We start from the raw sequence: 24,081 nt of genomic DNA, 5'->3' as shown, positions 1-24,081 counted from the left end.
CAGTCAAAATTGTGTTTATATCTCCTTCAGTTTTAATAAAGCAGCAATCCACAACTCTAACAGGTACATTTCATGCTTACTGTGAGGATATATGGGCTGCTGCTGACCTCTCACAGGAGGGGTGGGTATGGTCCTGAGTGCTCGTAAGAAGGGATGAGCCTTAAAACCTGGAATCTGGAGGGAAGAGCTCCTGCTTCTGCTGGTGCTATGGGAAGAGCATGCAGGGAGCCAAATCGCTACAACATGGTTGGTGTGCTCCTCAGCAGAAGTGCAGTCAGATGAGATGGGGCTATTATGGGCTAATCTGGGAGCGTTAAGGTACAATTTTGTTTTCACTGCACAGCACCATAAAGCAAATAAATAGTGCTTAGCCTATAATAAAACTCAATAAAATTCCATTGAGTGATATCAGGATTGATCACTGTAAGCTGGCATTGCTATTTCCACATTCCTCTGAAAATCTGCCCAGTGCAATGTACAAAGCACTGGCATGATGCCAGATTTGTTCAGCTCTAAGTGTTATTAACCACCAGAATTGCAACTGAAACATAGATGGTAACCTAAATATACACAACAGAAATAGAATACTGGGAAAACAGGATCAGAAAAATAAATTTGAAAGGGAATAACATTATTTTAGTTATGATTAAATAAATTGGTTATGAACTTATAAATTAAGTTCACATTGCGTTAAATAAAGACAATAGAAGATTGATTTTTTAAGTTTTTTATGTACAGTGCCAATGTCCTGTGCAGAGAATGCTGCCTGGTAGGTATTTGATTAGAGTTATTGGTATTAAGGAAGTAAAGTCTTATTTCAGTTGGCTAAACTGGGATATACAGTTTTGTGTGAAATTCTGAGTCTGCAGCAGCCAAGACAAAATGAGGAAGGTCTTGCTGAAATCCTTCAGGACACCTGACAGCAGCAGTAAAAAATGTGGAATATGCCAGAATGTCTCCAGTGGCAGTAGATATCTATCCTCAGGCAGTGTAACTGAACCCTAAATGTGTGTTTTACAGGGTAAAAGGTTACAGCATGGTTATAAAAGTTGTGAGTTTTTCTGAGAATTTTTCCAGTGGAGATTTGGGAAGAAACTGTTTCATCTACTGGCACAACCATACATTGCAAGTATTGATCAAGGAAAAATTTATTTACAGAGATTTTTTCAAATACAAACATAAAATAGCACATATTATATATATATTTTACAAAAATGAATATTGAAATAATAAACATGGTACAGCACAATACAACATCAATGAGCTAAACATAACGGCAACAGAAATCTATGTCTGGAAGAAGTTTGCTGTTAGTTGTACATAACCAACAGAGCTCTACAGTACCGCGAGTGGAATTTCCAATGGACAGGAAAATGTCCATTTACTGCATTTCATAAAAAGTACTATAGTAAGGGTACATATGCCAAGTAATTATGTTGCATTTTGTAATAATGCTGAAAACACAGAGTCTTAATAAAAGTTATATAGGGCTGAATAAGCAGTGGATAAATGTTTGGGAAAGAAAAATGTGTAGAGATTATACAAAATACTGATAAAGTGGCTTATTGGTCCTTTTATTAAGTTTAATGTATAGATTAAAAAGTTGCAACACCAAGTCTTAAACCACCAGAGAGAAGTAAAAAAAAAAAAAAAAAAAAAAAAAAAAGGAGAGAAAAAATAAAAAGGAAAAGAAAGAAGAATCGCACCAAAAAAAAGTTTCCCCCTCTACTTATTTTGTGCCATGGTCAACATCTGTGCGTGCGTGCGTGTGTGCTTTCGGGAGCGCCACACTGAGGGGCTGCCAGGCGCTACCCCAGCACGTGGGCACTGCCACCCCTCACCAGCCTGTCCAGTAATTGGTGCATGCAGAATTTCACCATTTGCCAAAGCAGAGTTTTCCTTGCTTATATTTTTGTGGAGCAGACCCTGAGCAGGCTCGGGTGAGAGAGCCGGTCCCTGCCCAGCCCGGCCGGGTGGCTTTGCCTCACAGTTCACCTCCCTGCCACCCTGGGGCCGCCCGCCGTCCTGCTCCTGAGAGAAACCACTTGAAAATTCCTTGTCCGTCGCTGTTGTCCAGCAGACCTGGGCGAGCCTGGCAGGGCTCCTGCCCAGGGCCGGCTCAGTAGGGGTATTGCTTCTGCTTCTTGCCCGAGAAGCAGGCAAGCCAGGTGCACACCAGCATGGCGGCCGCCGCGCCCCCGCCCGTGCAGTAGTAGGCCCAGCCGATGTGGCAGGTCCCTGCAAGGCAAACACAGGGACAAGGGTCAGCGTTAGATGAGGAGGGAAATGCTGCTGCCACCACCACCCTCCCCTTCTGCCCCACCCAGGAAAACACTTTTCTGAGATTTCAGCCCACTTGTGTGCCCACCTCCGACAGGGAATGCGGGGCGTAATTCAGGCTTTGCCACTGCAACAGGGGAGTTGGAAGCCAGATGCGGCTGAGAACTGCTGGGAGATCCTAACCCAGGGCATGGGGGACCTGCTCACATCCCCTCACACAGGCATCAACCCTGACCATCCCCAAAGGAGAGCAGCACCAGGGGATCACCTGTATGGGGGCTGCTGTGGGAATGGAAGCACAAAGCCCAGAAATAAAAAATAGACTAATTTCCCTACCCCTGCTTGAGGTCACAACCCATTACTGAAAAATTCACTGATCTTCTGTCTAATGAGGGTCACAATATGGCTTTCAATCCATTTAATGGCCTCAGCATCTTTATACAGTCAAACTCATCAACAGTAAATGGTGCTGGGGAATCCCATAGTGGACCATAAAGTGATTACTTTCCTTTCAGGGCTGTGCCTGCAGTAGGGGAGGAGATCAGGAAAACAGCAGCTGCAGCAGGGAGGAAGCCTCTTTAGAGATCTCCAAAAGCAAGGAGGTGGCTGTTGCTACTCCTCAGATGGATTTAAATCCATCTCAAAATCAATTTTCACTTGGGCTGCATCATCTTTGTCTTTTTGAGTGCTTGGGATTTGTTAGCACTGAGGTTCTTTCTGTGCTGTTCACACCTCGGGTGATAACACCCTGCTTTGAGCAGTGAGTGCTCTCAGTAAGACACAAGCAGCAATGCAAGACTTCTTTCCCAGCCTTCCCAAAAGCAGCATAAACCATCCTTCCCTTCAGAGAACAGAAGGTATCAACAGAGTTTCTATCTAGAAATAGGTGTCATGCTGGTGTTCTGTCCCAATGGCATCCCCAAGGGCCAGGCTTGAGGTTCAGGCAATTATCAACTCAACTAATCCTGCCTCAGGCACAAGAAACACAAAATGTCTGTTCATCTTAACATGTCCAAGGCATTCACATGACTCAAGGCAGACAGCACTGCCACTGACTGTCTGCAGGATATTGCCTGGCAGGCTTTGTAAGGAGACATTAGTGGGAGGCAACACTTATGCTCCTGGTCACTTTGAAGATCTCAGGCTGACACCACAGCAGGAAGCATAATACTTGTTTCACTTTTTTTATTCTTCATAACCCTCACAAATTTTTATTTTAAAAATGTCCAGTGAAACAATGATCCTGATGTGACCAAGACAACTTGAGGACTCGTGGCCTTGGCTTGAGCTCACTAGCCTCTCTCCTTAATGTGCTGGAGCAGACAGAGAGATTTACTTGGTTTGTCATCTAGCTGCGGTCTGTAGACAGCACCATTCTTGCCATCCTTACAGAAGACTGCACAGAGAGTCTGACTTCCTGAAGAGAAGGCCACCAGAAACCCTGGAGAGCTGTCAAGTGCCTGGCAATGTCCCTGATGCTGACACTTGCCCAATCATTCAGCAGTCCATGGAGAGACCTGTCTCTGGGCCACCTACTGCTTGGCCGTGTACACACCCTGTCCTTAGCTTCTGCTGGGAATTTCAAAAACAGACTTAAGCCTACACCAGAGGTTTAAACTCACTGGATCACTTTGAAAATTATCATGTTTAAACCAGAGTAGGGTGTGCTATAGCATTTCTTGAGATGAGATGGACTCCATCTGACAGGTCTTTTTAAATTGTGAAATATTCCAAAAACTACTAGAGAATTGTAGTTGCAGCTTGAAAAAGTAAATTTTTCTCACCATGATGTTTCCAGTTAGAGAAAATGTCAAAATACGTGACGGTGTTCACAGGGGTTCTTGGATTAGGTAAGAGGTGAAGATCTGACTCTATGTTTTAGAAGGCTTGATTTATTATTTTATGATATATATTACATTAAAACTATACTAAAAGAATAGAAGAAAAGGTTTCATCAGAAGGCTAGCTAAGAATAGCAAAGAATGATAACAAAGCTTCTGTCTCAGACAGAGAGTCCAAGCTAGCTGACTATGATTGGCCATTAATTACAAACAAACCAGCATGGGCCAATCACAGATCCACCTGTTGCATTCCACAGCAGCAGATAATCAATGTTTCCATTTTGTTCCTGAGGCCTCTTAGCTTCTCAGGAGGAAAAATCCTAAGGAAAGGATTTCTCATGAAAAGATGTCTGCGACAAAAATACTACTTCAAAAAGAGCTTGAAGATTCACCTGGTGGCACTGCCCAAAGCTGTAACCTAAGCAGGACAGAATGAAGTCACTTTGACCTTTTTATATGGTATAATTTCAACTTTTGTGCCTCGGCAGTGGGAGAGAGTATATGTGTACATATTAAGAAGAAAGAACTGTTAAATTTGTGCCAGAGATGTGTTCAACAGATACAACACACACATTCACTCTTGGCTGAAGAGAACAACATTTATTTCTCCAGACCATGATCCATTCCCCAGGTGAAGGACCCAAAGGACCACTGCCCTACTTAATGCTCTGAGGCACGGCAGGCAGGCAGCCTCTTGATCTAACAAATGCAATGTAGTTCACAAGTGTGAGTTGGGTCAAGATGAGCAAATGAAAGAATGGGAGAGCAGGAGAATGGATGAAAGAGCTGGGAGCTTGACCTTAGAGCAATAATAACACAGCAATAAACCTGGCCATTATTTCCAGCCCATGTCAAGAGCAATGGGAGGCCTTGGAAAGAACAGCTTGATCTGTACTCGGATGATGCTGAGAAGAACAGAATTTCAAGCTGCTGTGCTGAAAAGAAGCTTGCAGCAGGGCAGGTGTCTGAGGGTATAAGACTTAGCTATACTTTTCATTTCAAGTATAGTTAAGGTTAGATAAAGGACCAGAGATAATCCATCTCAAAGCTACCCATTGCAATGAATGCCTACATTGCATAGCCACATATCAAAATGAAACAATGACAGGCATTTTATAACCCTGTATTACACAAGGAGGAAAACATTTTGGAGTTATTGATTCTGCTTTGGTGTTCTCATTTTACCACATGTATGGCCTATTTTAGTCTACTGCATCCTAAAGAAAGATTGTTGGTTATCAATAATTGGGTTGCAGTTTTTGTAAAATGACTTCTGCTTCACATTGATATAAAAAACTCATTTTAAAAGTAACAGAAAGCTTTGCAAAAAGCAGAGTTGAGAAGCTATTACTGCACTGACACCAGCAGGACTAATTGTGTTTCAGTGGTAAGCAAAAGTTGAAGAGATTTGCAGAACTGAGGCTTAAATTCAACCATCAAATAGAGCAGTTTGCATTCATGGAGCCTGTCATATAAAAGATTAGAAACCCAGTACTGCAGTTTCTCTTTTTCTTTTAATGTCAAAATTCTAAAATGAGAAGCAACACTACCTAGGTACTTGATAGAATTAAAGGAGTTGTTGAAAGCATGTCAATTTTCACACACACAAAAAGGCACAAAAGCTTTGTTGTTTCCCTGAACGATGCATTGGAATACACACACACACACACATACACACACACACATATATATATACACACACAAAGGTAGAGGAGTCCCCATCCATTGAGGGTGTGGAGGCATGAGCAACAATGTGCACGTTCTTGCTCCTAAGATGGGCTGATCTGAGTTTGTGCCAAAGTAAATTCCCAGCAGTTGAAGTGCTCTTCTAGCTGATAGAGATGACAAGCAGCACAGCAGCTTGCTTCTCTGCACAGAATTAGTGTTGCTTTAAACAAATCAGTCTTCACCTGACAGGTCAGTATTGAGGGAGAAGCTGTGGCTTCAGCACTTCAGCACTTAATTCTAGATCTTTATTTTTTTTCTTAAGAGAGCATAAATAATTGGAGTTGTTCATGAAACAGGACTGTCCAAGTTGGCACAGATAAGTTTGTAGCCAGCCATTAAGAACTTTGTTTTCACCTTTGTTTTACTGGCATTGGCAGCAAGAAAGTGTCAGGATGAGCACTGAAATAACAGAATAATAGAGCTTGCAGCTATAGGCATGGATGGCCATTTTCCAGGCAAATAACGAAATGAAAGACTGGAAACATTCCACTCTTTCTTAAGAGGATTGAGAAAAATCATGTTCCCTGAGGACAGAGGACAAAAATTATGGAGAGTAAGGACACTATCAAAAGGAGATTTACAGAAAAGTGTCCCATGGAACATAAGACAGTATTTACTAAACCAAAAGAAATCAGTAAATGTGGAAAGGTAGTTTTGCAGTGATGAATGGGCTTACTAAAAAGCACTTCCATGTCTTTTCCTGATTTCTAATGTGATCCCTGAGGCCAGGATATGCATCCCCTTGCTTCCCTCCTCCTCTTGAATATATAGGTAAATAAAGATTAAGACAAATTTGGGAATGAGTAAAATTTGGCAACAGAAAATATGTAGATACTTGATCTACCATGGAGCTGTGCCAGGATCCAGTTGCCAAAATGTAATTTTACCAGGATTTCTATTCATGATGTCTTATAAATAATTATCACATATAGTTATCAAGGTCTTGGAAATAATATATGGTTTCATCTAAAATAACCAATAATTGACACTTATGAAAAAATATCCTGAATATGAAAGTGTCTTGGATGCAAACCTGTTAATTGCAAGACTTAGTATCTTAAATATTTGTACCTTTTTTGCTGTTAATTTTAAGACTATCCTGGACTTACAGTCTGGAGTATTTGGCAAACTCTAATCAATTAACCTTAAGTATAGCCTATTTTCCAAGTTGAAGGAGAAAAGGTTTCAGAATTAGCCAGACTGTAGAGAACAAATTATATACCTTCAAAAATAAAACCTACAATTCTTACTTCCAAGAAGTTGTGCAGGAATTCTAATTAACAGATTCACAGGAGAGTATAGTACTATAGAGAATGTGAATTCACATAATCAATCAGGGTGTTGGAAAAGTAGTCAGAAAAAAAAGGAAAAAAATGTGATGCTAAGGGATATACTGGGATTTGGAAATTTGAAAGACATAAATGAATGTAAAAGATAATCAACTAATTAATAAGAAGTTAAACCTATTTTGAAACAAAGCCAAGATAAATTAAATAGCTGAAGATCTTTTTCTTGACACAGTAACAATGAAAAACTGTCATGTGAAATCAGCTACAAAAGCAGGAAAGAAGTTGAAATTTGGAATGCCTCCAGAAAGAATTAAAGTAGTTATGTGAAACAAAGAAAGAACACTATATAAGGTAAAACTGCAGCCCAGCAAACAGCCTGATACAAAATAATCAATTCAGTGGAGCTGGTTACTTTTTCTGTTGCAGATATGATCTTCTCAATGGATTTATCTTTTAAAAAAATATATTATTTTTTTATATATGTACTTTTTTCAAGCTATTTTGGTAACTTAGAATTGGTCTTTAACTAAATGCATAAAATTTCATAAAGTTCTGAAGGGTAAAAAGTGAGGAAAAAAAGCCAAATTGAAATTTTTTAGTCTTGCTGTATGTAGACACATATATATGATCAAATCCTCCTTTCTTTAGAGGATCACATAATTTTGTTTAATCAAACCTCGAATTTGCTGTAGGTGTGCATTTCATGGAGCAATGAAGGAGAAACCGATACCCAGTGTCAATTACAAAGCTCAAATTCCCAGGAGCAAATAGTTTATGTGCTGCTAATGAGGAGTTCTCTCAGCCTCCTGCAAGAAGTCAGCAGAAAGCTCACCTAGTGCAGAAGTGAAATCAATTTCCCCTCTCTTTGAACACACACAATGCCAAGATTCACACTGGACTGGTACCCCAGACTCCCTTCAGAAACTATGAAGAAGAAAAGTCACTTGTATTTCCTCTTAAAGTAAGCATGTAAAGTACAGATGATGAACCTTGCTCTGGTAGCTCCTATTTTTCTTCCTTTTAACTGGGAAGGGATTCCAAACAACCAGTTCAGCTGCACTTTTTGCATAATAAAGAGTACCAAATAGTTGCTCCAGGTGATCTGAGTACCTTTCTGGATGCTGCTGCTAATGTCTACTGACTGCAGAAGGTTCTTGCATGACCATGTCTAATTCTGGCAACAAAGGTATGTGCCTTATCATAGAATGATAGAATGGACAGGGCTGGAAGGGACCTTAAAGATCATCTAGTTCCCTTTGTCGTGTGCAGGGACACCTTCCACTAGACCAGGTTGCTCAGATCATCCAACCTGGCCTTGAACACTGCCAGGGATGGGGCATCCACAGCTTCTCTGGGCAACCTGTTCCTCACCACCCTCACAGTAAAGAATTTCTTCCTAATATCTAAACCTACTGTTTCAGTTTGAGGCGATTCCCCCTTGGCCTCTAACTACATGCTCTTGTAAATAGTTTCTCCTTATGTTAGACAGAATATATGTGGACCTTGATATAGTCACCAAAAGCTTATAAACATTTAAGAATGGAAGCTGTTTGGGTAGCACTAAAGAGAAAATGTTTCTTGATGGAATACTTCCTTTACTAGCACGTAGTTTACTCAGTCATTTATCTAAGAACTCAGCAGCTGCAGGTCAAGTATGCTTGTAAAGGTTGTGCTCAGCCCCAGTCAAAAAATGAATGTGTGAAATCTCCGTGCTGTTTGCAGAGGATCTGCAAACAAGAAAAATGCCTTTTTCAGATAGATTGCTTATAGAAAAACACCTTTGAATGTTTTCATTTAATAGGATACTAACAAATTGTCCTCCCTTCTAAATCCTTTTCTTGATACTGTAGCACTCAATGTCAACATTCAACCAGATGCTGAAATGATGCCACCTAAGACAAATTAAATAGTTGACAAAGCCTTTTTTACATCCACACTACTTTCTGCTTTCTATTTGTGCTGTTTCAGTAACTTCACTGTTTGCTTGGAAAGTGCTTTAAAGATCATTTACTCTAACATTTCCACAGCAAAAGTAATTATCAAGTCAACGGTTTTCTTTACAATATTTCAAGCCCTCTAAAAGTGGCAAAAGGGAACCTTAATAATAATGATTTTTGAAACAAACATTCATCACGAGAAAAGTTCCTGAGAGCTTTTGAGGCCAATCCAGCTGCTTGGTTAGTTCAGAATGGGAGCCAAGCTTTTAAGCTTCCCTCCAGACAGCGACTTTGGCCAGGTGGTGCCCTTTCACAGCAGTCCACAGACAGCGAACAAAGTTGTGTGTTTGGAGCTATCAGCTTTGGTTGCTGCTGCTGCTGACCCCCAGGTCAAGGATGTCTCTGACCATGAAGGAAGGGATAGAGCTACTGTATTTTGTCAAAGAAAGAAAAAATATCTGCCAAGTAGTTCCAAAAAAGTTCAGTTAAAAATGGAGTTTATCTTAAATTTTGTGTCTTCGTTCTCCCTGGCTAATAAGAACCTAGCATCACTTCATACATCTGGTGGTTGGGAAGTGGCAGCTGGTGGTTCATGATGACATGAATCATCTATGTTTCAATAAGTGAATCTTACTGTAGATAAACATTTTGCTGTTTGGGCTCTTAGATATTGGTCTTGTAGTGCTGTTTCACCAGATGCCAAATTAAGCTGAAGCTTGATTTTGTGAGTTAAATTGAGCATGCCCTGACCTCTCTGGGACTTCCTGTGCAACTTGGCTGCCTCTGCACCCATCACAACAGAAATCAGCATGTAAAACTGAACATTTTCCACATGCATATCCAGGGAAATCAATGGACAAAAATGAATTTTCACATTGATTTTTAGACTTTCAAAACCAATACAAATGTGTTCACACGTGTACACTCACATTGCCCCTTTAAAACAGTCATTCAAGTTCAGGAAGATTTCTTCACATAGCTTAAATATGCAGAATGTGGAAGCTTTTGCAAATGTCTAGTGCAGTCTTTACTTTTGTGCATACTTTCACCTTAATGCAGAGTCTCTCACTTTAATGAATTTCCTGATAAAACAGTCGTTTTCCATCTGTTTTTCTTGTGTATTACATTTAGAAATGAAAATAAAATGGTATTAGTGCCTCTAGCTCAACAAAATTGAATGTATGCTATATGATATGCCATAATGATGGTTTCTTTTGGGAAATTGCCTGCTAATTCATTCCTTTCGCAGATTTCGTAGATCTGACTCACTTTTACACCCTCCAGTCAGCAGCTCCATCGTGCTGTGCCACGTCACTGCTGCCCTGAATGGGCCCACAGGCAGGTCCAGGATGTGAATAATGCAACCTAACAGTAACAGTTTGCATGGTGACAAGATATCAGGGTGGTTTTGATCCATCCTCAGTGAAAGGCAGTCCCTCTGAACACTGCTCAGTTCCTACTCCAGTCCCCACCTCAGGCACTGTTAACCTGTTGCCAAATTAGAGTACAGACATTGACTCAGTCAATGAGCAAGCAACTGTGCTGCTTTAAAACTATAAACATCTCCTTTTTTCTTGCCCCCATTTATTTGTATTGTCCCATTTCTAGGAGTTAACACCCTAAAACAGTGGTAGAAGATTTCTCCTGTCCATAATCTAGTGTTTCAGTGGGAAATCTGCTCCATGTGTGACCTGTGATCCAGATGGGATGCTGCAATAGGGAGCGGGGCTCCAAGACCTTTATAGAGGTCATGCTGCCTGCTGGGAAGCTGGGAACTACAAGCAGAGCAACACAGCACAGATCTATCATGGCCTTGACCTCTCAACAATATTTGCAAGAGGTCATTTGTCAAAGGCCTAATCTATCAGTGGGCTTCTTTTCAGGATGGCAAAACCATACTTCTAGAGAAGAGCAGGGAGCAAGCCCCTCTACAGGTACACCAGCCTCTTTATGGAGGTCTTTATGGTGTCTATTTATGGAGGTTATTCCCCATCTCCCTTTGCAAAACAGCTCATTTATTGAATGTAATTTAATCAACAAATGGAGTTGTCCTTGGCCGGGTATCTTCATTTGAAGAATAACTCCTCTTTGTCAGAGATGGAACTATACAACCACTTTTATTTGATTGAAAAAAAAATAGCCCAATTAAATACATAAATGTTTAAGTGAATCCTTTGGACATAGTTCGCTTAATAAAAATCAAATAAATATCAGTTTTTAAAGAGAGCAGTAAACTGGTGGATATTTTACACTGTCAGCTCAGGTTTTCTAGAAAAGAATACTCATATCCACTTAAATTAAAGGCATAGTTATTTTTCCTGCAGCCTATTTAAATGCTACTTTGGAATCTACACAGAAATGTGTGTGTTTGGCAGGGGTGGAAGGAGGGGTCCCTCATCACAATATGGGCCATCTCAGCACTATTTGGAGTGCCTATTAGTCTAATGCCTTTTCAGTGTGCCTGAAGACATGGCATTTCTTATCTAGAAACCCACTAAAGATTAGCTTTTTTTTTCCTGGGTTCTTGGCACTGCTATTTATTTATTCTTTCTAGTTATGGGGGCAGGAGTTGGTCATGCTTTCGTTAAGCAAAAGTTTTCATTTAATTATGAATTCTAGTATATTTCTGGTTGACATTACATATCACAGTGCACAGTTCAACTGCTTCTCAAGAGAGTTCTTGCAGTCCCTCATCTGTACCTGCCTCCTGCTCTTCTTCATCCTCCTATAATACAGATTGCAGCTCCTGGCTTTTATTTTCTACCTTCAACCTCAACCAATTTTCCCCCTGACTTTTTCAGTCCAGAACAAGCATCAGTGCTGAATCCCCACCTTTGCTGGCTCTGTGGTCAAACCTGTTGAGCTTTGACCCTCTCCCAGCTGCACACACATGTTCCCTGCAGCCCAGGCTGCAGCACTTGTTCTGCCATCCTGGAAGAGAAGGTTGAATGCTGTCTGCTGATCAGCATTCCTGCGAACACATCTCCTTTGAGAGCAACCAGGAGCTGAATTATCCTCTCTGTGTCATCCTCGCTGGCACCCACAGCAGCAGGGGGTGCAGGACCAGCACTCCCATCATCACCTTTCCTCCCATTAGCAAACCAGTGCAGGGCTCACAGCAGCCCAGATTTTCTGAAAGTGTATTTTTAATGCAGCATGGTTCTTCAGACAACCGATTTCACAGGCTCAGGAACAGAAAGCATATCATTGTAGCTTAATCAAATTAAATATTCAAATGAAAGCAATAATTACTTAAATTTGTCTTGAAACTTAGTAAGATTAAGTCTTTGAAACATCATTTTTGGCCTGTAGGCTATAATGAGTATGCCAGACCCTAATGATTCAGAAGAGACCTAGAGGGTTGGGGTTATCACCAACCAAGAGGTATTTATGGAAGACTAGCAGCATGGTTATTAAATGGCCCTCAGACAGTAACTCTTCTTTACAGATGGTTTTGATAACACACTATCAAACAGACACTGACATTAAGTAAAAAAAAAATCATAGCCAAGCATTTATTTAAGTTCACTGCCAATGTACGTGGAAAGGAGATGTTTTAGTGGCAGGCCTGCCTAGCAGAAATCACTGCAGCAAATTTCAGCTCTCATTATGATCTGTTAATTAATGTGTTGACATACATTGCAGCAGATCAGTGAGACCAGTGCTGCTGTCAAGTCTAGGCATGTGTCACACAGGGGCTGTGTGCTCCAGCTCCAGAAAACACAGCAAGACTTTTCATGGTCCTTCTGCGTACCTGGAAGGAGAGCTGCCAGATGACATTTTTCACATTGGTTTCTTCACTGACTTTTAAGGCAGAGTGACTCAATTAATGCAAGTATCTGACTCATGAGTCAAGACTGAGACAGCAAAGGTGGTCTTAGAGACTGTGGACATGACAGTGTTTAAAGGTAACAGTTTGTATTTGGGTAACTGTCTAAGTGCTTTGAAGTGCTCACACTGTCACAACACCCACCTTCTGTGACTCTGCGGAGAAATAATCTGGAAAGTAATAGTCCTCTGCACCTGGGAACAAACACGGGACGCAAGCTGGAGCCCCAGAAGCAGAGATGCTCACATGCCTGGCATGGCAGAGCAGGAGCCAGCGTGCACCAGTGAGGGGCTAGCTGGCCTTTCAAAGGGTGCACTGCTCAATGGGCTGGCCAGGAACTACTTCAGGCTTCGACACAGGATTGGCCATGGGTAGGGATGAACCTGAATCTTCCCTGCAACAGTTACCACAGTTTTGCCTGGTCTTTCTACTACATCCTTTGACACATCTTTCCATGGAGCTGGGAATCGAAGTTCTGGAACATTTTTTTCCTGCTAGTTAACTACACATTTCTGTTCTTATTGTTCTCTCTCCTCTGTGTTTAAATCTTTCTATTATTAGGTGAATAAAAAATTTGCAGGAACTTTTTATACTTTGCTGAAGAGCAAATTTAATATCAACAGCACAGAAGGATATTAGAGTTCAGAATAACAAGGTAAAACTTCTAGAGTACATTACATATCCCCTGAGCAGCACCATAGGTGGTTGCTGACAAGACATCAGTGGCACTGTAGTGACGGGTGCTAATACTGGTTATAAGAATTTCTGGTCCCCTGCCAGATCAAATGTACTCAAAACATCACAGGAATTCTGTAGGGGGAGTGGCCTGGAGCATCTGTCCCAAAGTGGTAATTTTTAATCTTTCAACCTCAATTCTGTTGCACATCTTGACAAGAAATACCTCTGAGGTGGAAAAAAATCTCCTTACTCCTGAAATCTGACAGGAACATGAGTGTAAAATCAAGAGATGATGCAGAAGGTTTGTCTTTAACCCATTAGACCATTTTTATCTACTATTCCTTGCACTGGGATTACTGTCAGGCCCTGCACAAGTCCTGTACGCACACCTATAGAAAGAATTTCTATGCTTAACTAAGGTTTAGCTTTCAAGAGCTGGAAATGGGGAGCTCTGTATGCTTAAGAGCAGTAGCTCTCAAGTCTGTGGGCAGTCATAGTGCTCAGTCCCTGCTACTCTTCAGGAGGATTGAAGATCCCCCTCTTCCTCAAGTGGGACAGGATCAGGGAATACTTATAGAGAAGGGTATCAGCAATTGCATTGATCCTTCCAGCTAAACAAGGACTCAGATGTGCATTCACACATCAGATCCTGATCATCCACATTGCTTAATCCTTAGGTGACTGCTGTTCCCTTGTTTTCTAGAGCCCTGCAGAGAAAGCACAGGTGCGAGCCCCGTGTGGCTGCATCCCTGGCTCTCATTCCAGGCACAGAGCAGTCAGCAGCAGCAAGACAAGTAGCTTGTTTGGGAGAAGGCAAACATAGGGTGTAAGTGTTATTTGCCAGCTTCCCAAGTATGTGAGTCACATACAAATACACTCTAGGCCTGTGTTAGAAGGCCATAAACATCCCAGAACTCAAAGACAGCCAATTGCACTCATGGAGAATTACCTTGACATGAGCCGTGATGGGATGCCTCTGTCTACCCTGTCAAGACCTCCAGGAGTGTTAGCTCCCATATTGCAAGACCATTGAATCTGATTTATTTCTTAAAATATGCATACATACATACATACATATGTACATACATTTTCTTTTATAATGTTCTTCTGGAAAATATTTTCGGAGATCCATCTGAAATCCCCTGCCTCGGCACCGTTCCAGAATTATTCAGTATTGTTAGCCTACCACACACTGGTAGGTTGCTTCCCCAAGCCTGTGCTTTTAAAATCCTAGCTTGCTTTTATGGCCAACACATAGAAGAGTCTAATGTGGCTGAGATGCTCTGGTGATGACTCACCCAATTCAAACTGGTTGGAAAGGTTTCCACAGGTTTGTCTGACTTCTTCACTGTCCCAGCCAAGAGGATAGAGGGCACAACCAGAGCCGATCAACAAACCTATGGAGAGAAAAGGAAATAAGAGTTTATACAAGCAATTGCTATTAGCTTAAACACAGGCTGCCACTTGGGAATCAAAGTGTCAAACTGCAATTTGGGAATCCTGGAGAAAAAGAAGTCTCTTCTTCTCCTAAAAATATATGAAACCCCATTTGGACTGCTGCCTTCTGCTGCAGTGTTTTAGAGGTGGTCTGTGGGATGGAGCCAGTCTGAGTAGTTCAGCATCAGAAGCCATGTTCAGCTTCTGAAGCTTTTATCTGAGAGCTTTTAGATTCCTCTTCTACTCTCCAGAATGGCTTAATATGCAGTTTGGAATACACAACATGTGGTTGAATAGAAGTGTATTAATGCCAGCATTTACAAGCTGATTGCTTCTGACTAATTAAAACAACAATCAATCAGGGTCCACCTAGGTTCTATCAGGAAAACTGTCAGTTGTGCTAATCTGTTGCCATTTTTCTTTGTTTTTCACTCTTTCAAAAGCAAGGGAGTAATGGTTTCATACCACTTGATCAATGCATACCACATGTACACACTCTACAAAGTTTTCCTGATTCATTCAGTGGAAACAACTGAGGTCTTGAGTCATTTACATGTTATCATACTTGGTTTAACATTCACAAGACACTTTGCTTTCTCCAGCCCTGGTGCTGCCCCAAACAGACGTGTTTTGGCAAATTCCTGTCCCTTCACAAGGCATCACAGGGAATCAGCAATGCTCCCATGCACCATGACTGTTTTGCAGAAGTGGCATTTTTATCATATTGCATTCTGAGCCGTCACTGCAGCAGCCACCAAAAGGCCAATGTAGCTGGCAAAGCATTTTACACAGACAGCCTAGAGAGAACATTTCAATGTATGTTACAACATTTAAATGTTGCCTCCTTTGCATCAGATCTTATTGATGAGATTGGAAACAAATCACTGTGTAGATAATGGGCTAGGAGCACCTGACACTTCACGGGCTGTAAAGCCAAGCAAGCCCTCCCAAGGTTTGCAGGGGTGCCTTTTACCTGCGAGGCAGAGCACAAGGTTTCAAGCCCTACAGCTGTCACTTGCTACCTTTGGGCATACCTCTTGATCTCACATAATCTTGCTCCTCTTCTCTTGACAATAAGGAGCAGTGCTCCCTGGCAAAGCACTTCTGTTGCTGTGCTCCCAGGGCAGGAAAGCCCTGGGTGTTGTGACAGAGTCACTGTGGTCATCACACCAGTCTAACAGGAGTCCTGAGAGGGATGATGGCTCAGGGCCTGGAACTTGCCATTCCTTTCTCCTGTTTCCATTCTCAAGATTCCTAAGCTTCTCATATTGCTGATGTTCCTTAAGATATGGAAATAATTTTATTATGTTCTTGATTTGCTCAAAGACACATCTGAGCAAGGCCCTGAAGTCCAGAAGTGGTATCTCATCTTTCTTCAAAAGATGTTTAATGCTCTTAGCATCTTGGCTGTTAGCAAAGTAGCTCAGCAGCTTCTTTGCTGCTTCTCCAAGCACACCTGCCCCTGTTTAAGCCCAATATTAGCTTCCTGGATCTTCCTCCACTAAGTTCAATTTTCTTCTTGCTGCTCAAGCCTAAGTGCTCCCTCCCTTGTTGAGCAGTCATTGCCTGCTCCTGTCTCCAAATCTACATCATATAATGAAAAAGAAATCCCTGAGGCAGCCCTCTCTCAGATGGAGCATTCACCCAACAGCTGTGACAGGAGAAAAGCAATTAAGGACATTTGAATCCTAGGTATATTCAGAACTCTGCCTGATCTGGGTATGGTTGCTTCTAATGTCCTCACTAATATCTTTCACAGTATCATTTCATTTTTTTTTCCCCAGGGCTGTAGAGCTAAGGGCAGCTGGTAGAATCCATGTAAATGAGAGTCACTTCTAATTAAATTCTCAGAAAGGATGTTTCTCAGATAAGAAACATCCTCAGTTTCTCAGTTTTAGGCCAAAACGGAGTCTAATTTGTTAAAGACAACCTAAGGCTCTCAAAAAAGCCCTGCTGATTCTCTCTTGAACTGTTAAAGCAAGAAGTGTTGTGAAGCACAGACAGCATGGGTGGTGTGCAAGGAAGGGGCAGGACCCCATAGGGCAAGGAGGAACATCGCCACTGATTATGAGAATGGCCGGGGAAGGGATGAAGAGCACCTGGATGCCAGAGTCACTTCACAGACCAGTGCACTGTGGCAGCCCCAGCCAGTGCTGCCATGGCTCTCATCCCTTCCCACGCTGCTCGTGGTGCCCAGTGCCAGCCCAAGCAGCCACAGCTCAGGAGTTGCTCTGCCCAAAGTGAACTGCCCTGGCTGGGCTGTTTGCACACAACCTGAGCACTTGAACAGAGTGTCTGGGAGACCTCACAAATGCTCGAAGGGCAGGGAGATGGATGCAGGGGGTAGGAGGGACGGCAGGCTTCTACCCACCAGCCTTGGACCAGATTAAACTGCAGCCAGCCCTTCCCCACAAACAGGTCCTGGGAAAGCCTTCTGCCCAGTTCTTCCAGGAGAGCACAACAGCAGCACTGCAGGCAAGTGAAAGGACTATTAGCATAACAATGCTGCTCCTCCAAACCCAGAACAAGCTCTTACTCAGCCCTGCCAATTACTCCCCTCAGGTGGCAAGAGTGTCTAGTGCCCGCTGCATTCACAGACTGTTTGTTTTCAGCTCTCTTTAGGTTTTGTTGCAGCAACAGGTTGTTGTTTGGCTTTTTCCCACGAGTATTGCTTATGGCACTTTCCACTGCCACTCTCCAAACACACCTCATCCTTTTCCAAACATGAGTACCTGTTTGCTCTTTCTGCCTCTGATTCTACAGTGGATCAGTGATCACAAACCTTGGCGATTTATCTCCTTCCCCATTCAGCTCCCTCTTTTCCCACTTCTGTACACCCATGTCTGTAAGTTCAAAGCCCAGTTTCAGTGAAAATAAATTCAGGGGTTCAGTAAAAAATTCCTTAGCAATGCAATATACTGTAATGTTGAATTGCTCCAAAGGAGCTCACATATGGATGCTGGCCCTCAAAGCCATTCCAACACTGTCTAACAACCAGCCCACAGCATCCACCACTGAGCCTCACCATTAGCTGTGCCTCCTATTAAGAGATAAACCAAATAAGGGAAAACTATGTCAGAAAGCTTCCTTATCCCAGTGACAGCTGGCTCTCCAGCTGGGTAGGGGTTTTATCAGCACTGAGTTTCACTTGTGAAGTACCAGTCACGGAGCAGTGCAGCTTCTTTTCCTCTCACAGCCTGCGCTGGCTGGGATGACGAGACCAAATGGGAACCTGCTGCCTATTGCTGGTGCTGCCACATGACCCCAAAGCACGAGTGGTGCTTTGTAAGCATGCTTATGTGCAAAGGACAAGGTATAAAGCCATGGGCAAGATCACACCCTTCTCTGAGTGAACACAACACCTTTCAGAGACCACTGGAGTGCCAGGAGTTCCCATCTGGAAAAAAGGCTTATATAAATACTTTTTTTGTCACAGGTACCCACTGGCCACAAGACTTGAAGCTGTAGCTCTGACATGTCCTTTGATATCACTGGTTTTCAGATGGTTTTGACTGACCTTCAGACAGTTCCCTTTTGTGGTGCATATGCACCTGCTGTGGATTTGTGTCTTGACAAAATACTTGCGTCCTCCAGTACTTCTTGCAGGCAAGGTTCAGGCCAGGCTCAGGGATTTGCCATCAGCATAAGATTTCCACAAATATTTAGAGCCTGCTACTCAGCAAGAAAAAGTTTCACGAACTTTGCTTTATGCCCTGAGGTATATTTTTATCTGTGAGCATGTGTGTGTCATGTCCTATTGCTTTCAGCAGGATTCTACATTACTTCAACAGTGCTGATGCTGCCTTGGTCTGCATGGGCATTGAAGCTGAGAACTGGCATTTGGGGTCCCTTTATTGTACACACTGAAAGTGTGGAGTGTGCCTGTGGTGTGAATAGGACTTGGACAAAAGCCCCTCAGTCCCTTCCTTCCCTTCTAATCAACCCATCCCCGCTTGTAAGCAACTGTGTGGATCAGATCCTGCAAAAGCAAAGAGGCTGCATTACCACTAATAATTCATACATGCTCACAGCCAATTTATTTAATCACAGAGGATGTAGATCCTGCTGAACAGCTGCAACATTCAGTGAAAGATCCGAGTTGAATCCAAGGGCTGCAAACCCAGTGGAAATCATTAAGCTAATTTTGCAGCTTCAGTAAAGAGCAGTTACTAGTTTAGCTCAAAAGTCACATTCTGGCCTGCTCTACAGTTATTGCATTTACCCAGCTATGCTACCCAGGATACCACACCCATCTTTACAGCTGCTTAAAATGCTTAGGATGCCTATAACATTTTTTTTAAAAGGAAGAAAACCAAAACCAACAATCTGCTGTAATTACCACCCTCTGTCATCTTCCATTATCCACTACAGTTGTGAAAAGAACTTGAAAGGGGAAGGAAATGGGCAGATCCCTAAATGGCACCTTTCACACAAGGGGCTGCAGCCTGGAGCTGGGAGGGACCCAGTCAGTGGGATGGGGGAGTCAGCAAGTGGAGGTGCTGGTGGCACTTGGCAGCTGTTTTAGATGATGTACAATGTACCAGTGGAGGTGTTGGCACTGTCACAGACCAGCTTTTCTGGAGAGGTTCCATATTTGGGAATGAAACAGGCTCCTTGCCCTGCCCTGTGAAACACTGCTATTGCGAATGCTGCATCTGGCTCAATGTGCTAGCAAGGCATGGGGAGAGACATGCAGGGCTCACTGAGCACAACCAGCCTTGGCAATACAAAGCTGGAATTAAGACCTTGGCTTCAGTATTTAAGAGGGCCCCTGACAGCCCCTAGGCTCTTTGCATGGTCCATGCAGAACGATGGATCTCTTCAAAAAGTGATCTAAAACCAGCCTAAGTGAGGAGCTGCACAGACCTACAGATTGTAAAACTGCAAACTAGGGGGTCAGACAGTGGATGCCTTAATATTAAACCATCCAGAGTAATCCTTGTCCCTTCCAGACTGCCTTCCCTGTCACTCTTGCTGTGAGTATAATGCATGATCATATTTTAGTAACACTTAGCACTTGAAAGATGATCTTGTCTGTCTGGAGTGGTGTTTGTGATTGAAAATAATTACATATAACAGGTTCTGCATATGGTGGATGCAGCAGGGAAGGGACAGTAATTACATTAGTGGCTTGGCACAGATCTAGGTCTCATCTTTGAAGTGATAAAGAAATGATTTGTGGCATGCAGCAAACAGCTTACTCCAAGAGGTAAAATATTAAGCACTGTTAATATCTCCAAGAATATCCTGGATATGAGCAAGTCTTGAACAATAAATACAGAAGGATTAACAAACCAAAAGACATTAACCAGATTTTGCTGTGGGCAAAATGACTGCATTCATAAACACCAAGACCTATCAGCAAAAGCCAGTGCACAACAAAGGGAATTTGCAAATCCCTGTGGTGGGCTGTCCTCAGATTGCTGCTGTGGCTTCAATGGGAGCCTCCACTCAAGGACCTGATGTGCCTTAAACAATCCATGCAGACATCACATCATAAATTAATTGCAACTGTCCTGACCATTCATAGCTGAAAGTCTGGTTTTGCAGCTCTTCCTCTCACTTGCTGAGGGCACAGTGTTCCCTGATTGCTAAATGGCTCATTCTTGGTTATTTTGTCAGTCCATTTGATGATTGCATCCCCCAAAATCTGTTAAATAAAGCCAAACCTCTGATAGTCTCCTTCTTTCTCCCTTGCCTAGGGTGAATCTAAGCACATGATTAAGCTAAGTCTGGTGATGAAAGCCATCAGTTTGATGAATAATGAGAGGTGGTGATGGCATTGAATGAGGCACTTAGCTTTGGACTCAGCCTCAGAGGCTTGCTGCTACAAAACGCACTTTAAAATGGTACCTGAACCCTTGCTGCCTTTCCTTGATTATGGGCTTGTTAAGAGCTTTTTACATGCACTCATTTTTTGTATATGCTCAGCTCCAGACAGTTACACCCTATGAATGCAGTGAAAGCGACTGCTGGGCACCATAAATGCCTCCTTGCCCAGCAGTTAGAGGGGCCTGCACTGCTCTAACAGGGACCCTGGGAAGCCTCTGAAGAAGGAAGGAGCCCTTCAGTGGGCCCTGTCATTGTAAAATTCCAATTTGTATTTTTACTTAGAAAAATAAAAGGAATGGGCCAGACTCTATATATGTACTGCAAAGAAAAATAAAATCAGAACTGAAGGTTTCTTTTTGTACAGTCACTTTTTAGTGAGAAATATCTACTTCAAATTATCTTCCTCATTTCTCTCCCCTCTTTCTACTTTTTCCCCTTTTATTTTAAGATCTGACCAAAAAGAAAACTTGCCTTTTGTTTGTTTTGTAAGGATTTTTTAATGTATACTGTTCATCTGACAGATATTCAGGCCATATGGAGAAGCTGACAGACAATAATTTGAAAGTCATCACTTTCAAGACCATTTTAATGATGATTCTTCCTTTCACATTTTTTTCTCTATTAGCCAGCCTGAATGCTCAAGGATGATAGAAAGTTTTCACATTCCCATCTGTCACTTGAAGGTACAGTAATCTTGATAAGCAAAACAAAACCAATTTTTAGATGCAGCACGGACTTTGACTCTCTGTTTCTTGTGATTTTAAAACTCACCTCATTGTAATGATTTTAAAGCATTTATCTCCTATAAAGGTGACTCCAGAGTGTGAAAGTAAAATGGAGCTGGCACCTGAAGTTGTCTGTTGCTTTCAGACATACCTTAGCCAACAATGAGCTTAAAGAAGAATTGTTTAAAAACTAGGATGTGAAATACTCCAGTAGACACAGCTTCTGAAGGCCCTGTTCAAAGAGCCCTCTGGGAGCTGATACCAAGTGGCAATGGAGTGATAGAAGAGGGTCAGAACAGATTAAGACAAATTCCAGAGCCTGGCCAGAACAGCAGGAGCCAACAGAAGAAAGAGGGGAGCAAGGCTGTGCCAGCTGCAGGCAGCCTGGCTCCCATGCCCGTGGGAGTACAGCCTCAATTCAGTCAGTGTCTTTATACTGGCAGCTCCCAGCACTTCACACTGAACAACCCTTCTTTAGGGTGACACTTCCACCTTCTCTCAGCACCATCACTTTGTTCTTTGGTCTCTCTGTTGTTCTTCTGTTAGAGAAATGTTATCACACCAATCCTTTCCATTACTGTTAGTATCGTCCCACAGGAAACCCAGACATGGAGCTGAAATGGGCTTTTATTAGGATTAAACACAAGATCAACACTTTGGGCAAAAGTTCTTTCTTTAGTTAGTAGTAAGTAAACATGGGACATTTGACTGGTTCTTTATTGAGCCTGAGCTTAATGTGCCTCATTTGAGAGAGAGTACAATCCTGTGAATTCACAAATGTGAATGAATTCATAAGGGACTCCCTCATCCCAGTGTTCAGGCAGCGGGGGCACACACAAAAAAATAACTCTATGCTGCACCAAATTTCCTCCCATTCCTCCTCCAAGGGTCATGACATGGGAGACAGCAAGTTAGTTCAAGGTTTCACTCAGGTCAAGGTGTTTCTGCCACAGCATTCCTGCAGCATGACATTAGAGGGAACTCTTACATGCAAAGCAAAATGAAGCATAAGAACAACACAAACCAGAAGGAATAAAATGCTACAACCTTCAGCTTGCAATCTTGCCTCCAATAACACTGCTCAGTCTTGAAAGTGATGGAAATAGGGCTTTCCACAAAGGGCAACACCCCACCACCCTTTCTCTTCTGGTTCTGAGCTCCAGGTTTTAATTCACACCATTTGACTTTACTTAACCCCCCTTTTCCTGACTGTCAAGCCCCATACCTTTCCTGAGACTTCTTGTGTTCCTTTGGGTTACTCCACACTGTGAGCATGAACTGCCTGGCACCTGCTTGGCTCCCAACCTCAGCAAACAGGCACAGTGAGGAAATGCCACCTGCCTACTAGAGCTTTTGGAAAGTGGGGTCAGTGGCAGAGGAAGCCTAAAAAAGGTATTACAAATGTGTGTCAGCATCCAGCCAACAAAGTGCTGTGTCATGGGAGAGTCGCAGCCCTCACTTTCTCTGTGACAGAGCATGGGGCAATGGAGGGTGCAGATGGGAGTTTTCTGACAGATGAAACATCACTTCACTTTGTTTTTCGTTTGATCAGAGGTGGTGTGCTCATTACTACACAGGTGCTTCAGGCACAAAGAGGGAAATTTCCCCACCCAGAGATGTTCCTTTCTAGGTGCCTCAGGTGGCACAGGGCATATCAAACCTGTGCAGATGCCTCTGCAGTGGCAACTGAGTTGAGATCTTTGTCAGTACAATGACAAAGAGTCATTGTCTCGAAGATATTTTTTCTCATCCTAAAGAATGCATAAACATAGGTCTGTGACTAGGACATATCTAAGCTCACGTAACACTTAAGACAGCAAAGATATTCACATGGCACTGGCAGACATGACACAGAGTGCGCAGGGAAAGCCAATGCAACTGGATTGGCAGCTGGAGGTGGAATAGCCAAAGGCATCTCAAATGGCATTAGGCACTTGTAGGTCAATGACTTGATTTGTGCTCCACTGGCATTACAAATCCAGAGTAGGATTTAGCCACCCAAATATGTCACCTTCTGCCAGTTTAATCGCTGTTCAGTATCTTGCTCCTTTAGCTGCCTCTCCAGAGCAGTGCAAGGTTCCCCTAAGTCCTCTGTCATACCTGCCAGCCCACACAAAGATTTTGCACACCCTAGGGTATCTCTAACAGTGCAAGGCATCTAGATTTAGCCTAATGAGTTCCACCCTGGATATCTATTGATCTTAATGTGAGCTTAGAAACCTACCTCAAGGAAAATAGCTGTATTGTAAACACCTTTATAAAGTGTATGAACCCAGCTCAAAGTTACTTACACTTTTCTTTATCCCTTATCTTCTATCCTTCTGCCCTCATTCTGCCCTGAAGATGCAAATATCTCAATTCCTGTCATCAATTCTCTTCCTTTATGGGAAATTACCTGAATTTTAAGGGAGAAGGAAAAGATCAAAGGAAAAACTATGTTTCTCCTGAGCGTAAACCTGTATGCTTGACTTTAAAAGAAAACAATTTGTATTGAAAAAAGTTGCT

General features: G+C 42.4%; 1 protein-coding gene across 1 annotated transcript in view; it reads right to left on the bottom strand.

Moving 5' to 3' along the window:
• Positions 1 to 1,123: 1,123 nt before the first annotated feature.
• The window catches only part of LHFPL6 (LHFPL tetraspan subfamily member 6), a 137,928-nt gene continuing 114,970 nt past the window's right edge, over positions 1,124 to 24,081 (bottom strand). Inside the window, exons 3-4 of the mRNA XM_030959018.1 lie at positions 14,881 to 14,979; positions 1,124 to 2,238 (exon numbers count right to left, since the gene is read on the bottom strand). Coding sequence (XP_030814878.1) covers positions 2,120 to 2,238; positions 14,881 to 14,979 — 218 coding nt within the window. The 3' untranslated portion in view covers positions 1,124 to 2,119. The remainder of the gene's footprint in view (positions 2,239 to 14,880; positions 14,980 to 24,081) is intronic.

The sequence above is a fragment of the Camarhynchus parvulus genome, chromosome 1, assembly GCF_901933205.1.
Source record: "Camarhynchus parvulus chromosome 1, STF_HiC, whole genome shotgun sequence".
NCBI lineage: Eukaryota > Metazoa > Chordata > Aves > Passeriformes > Thraupidae > Camarhynchus > Camarhynchus parvulus.
This window is presented reverse-complemented; position numbering and strand designations above follow the sequence as displayed.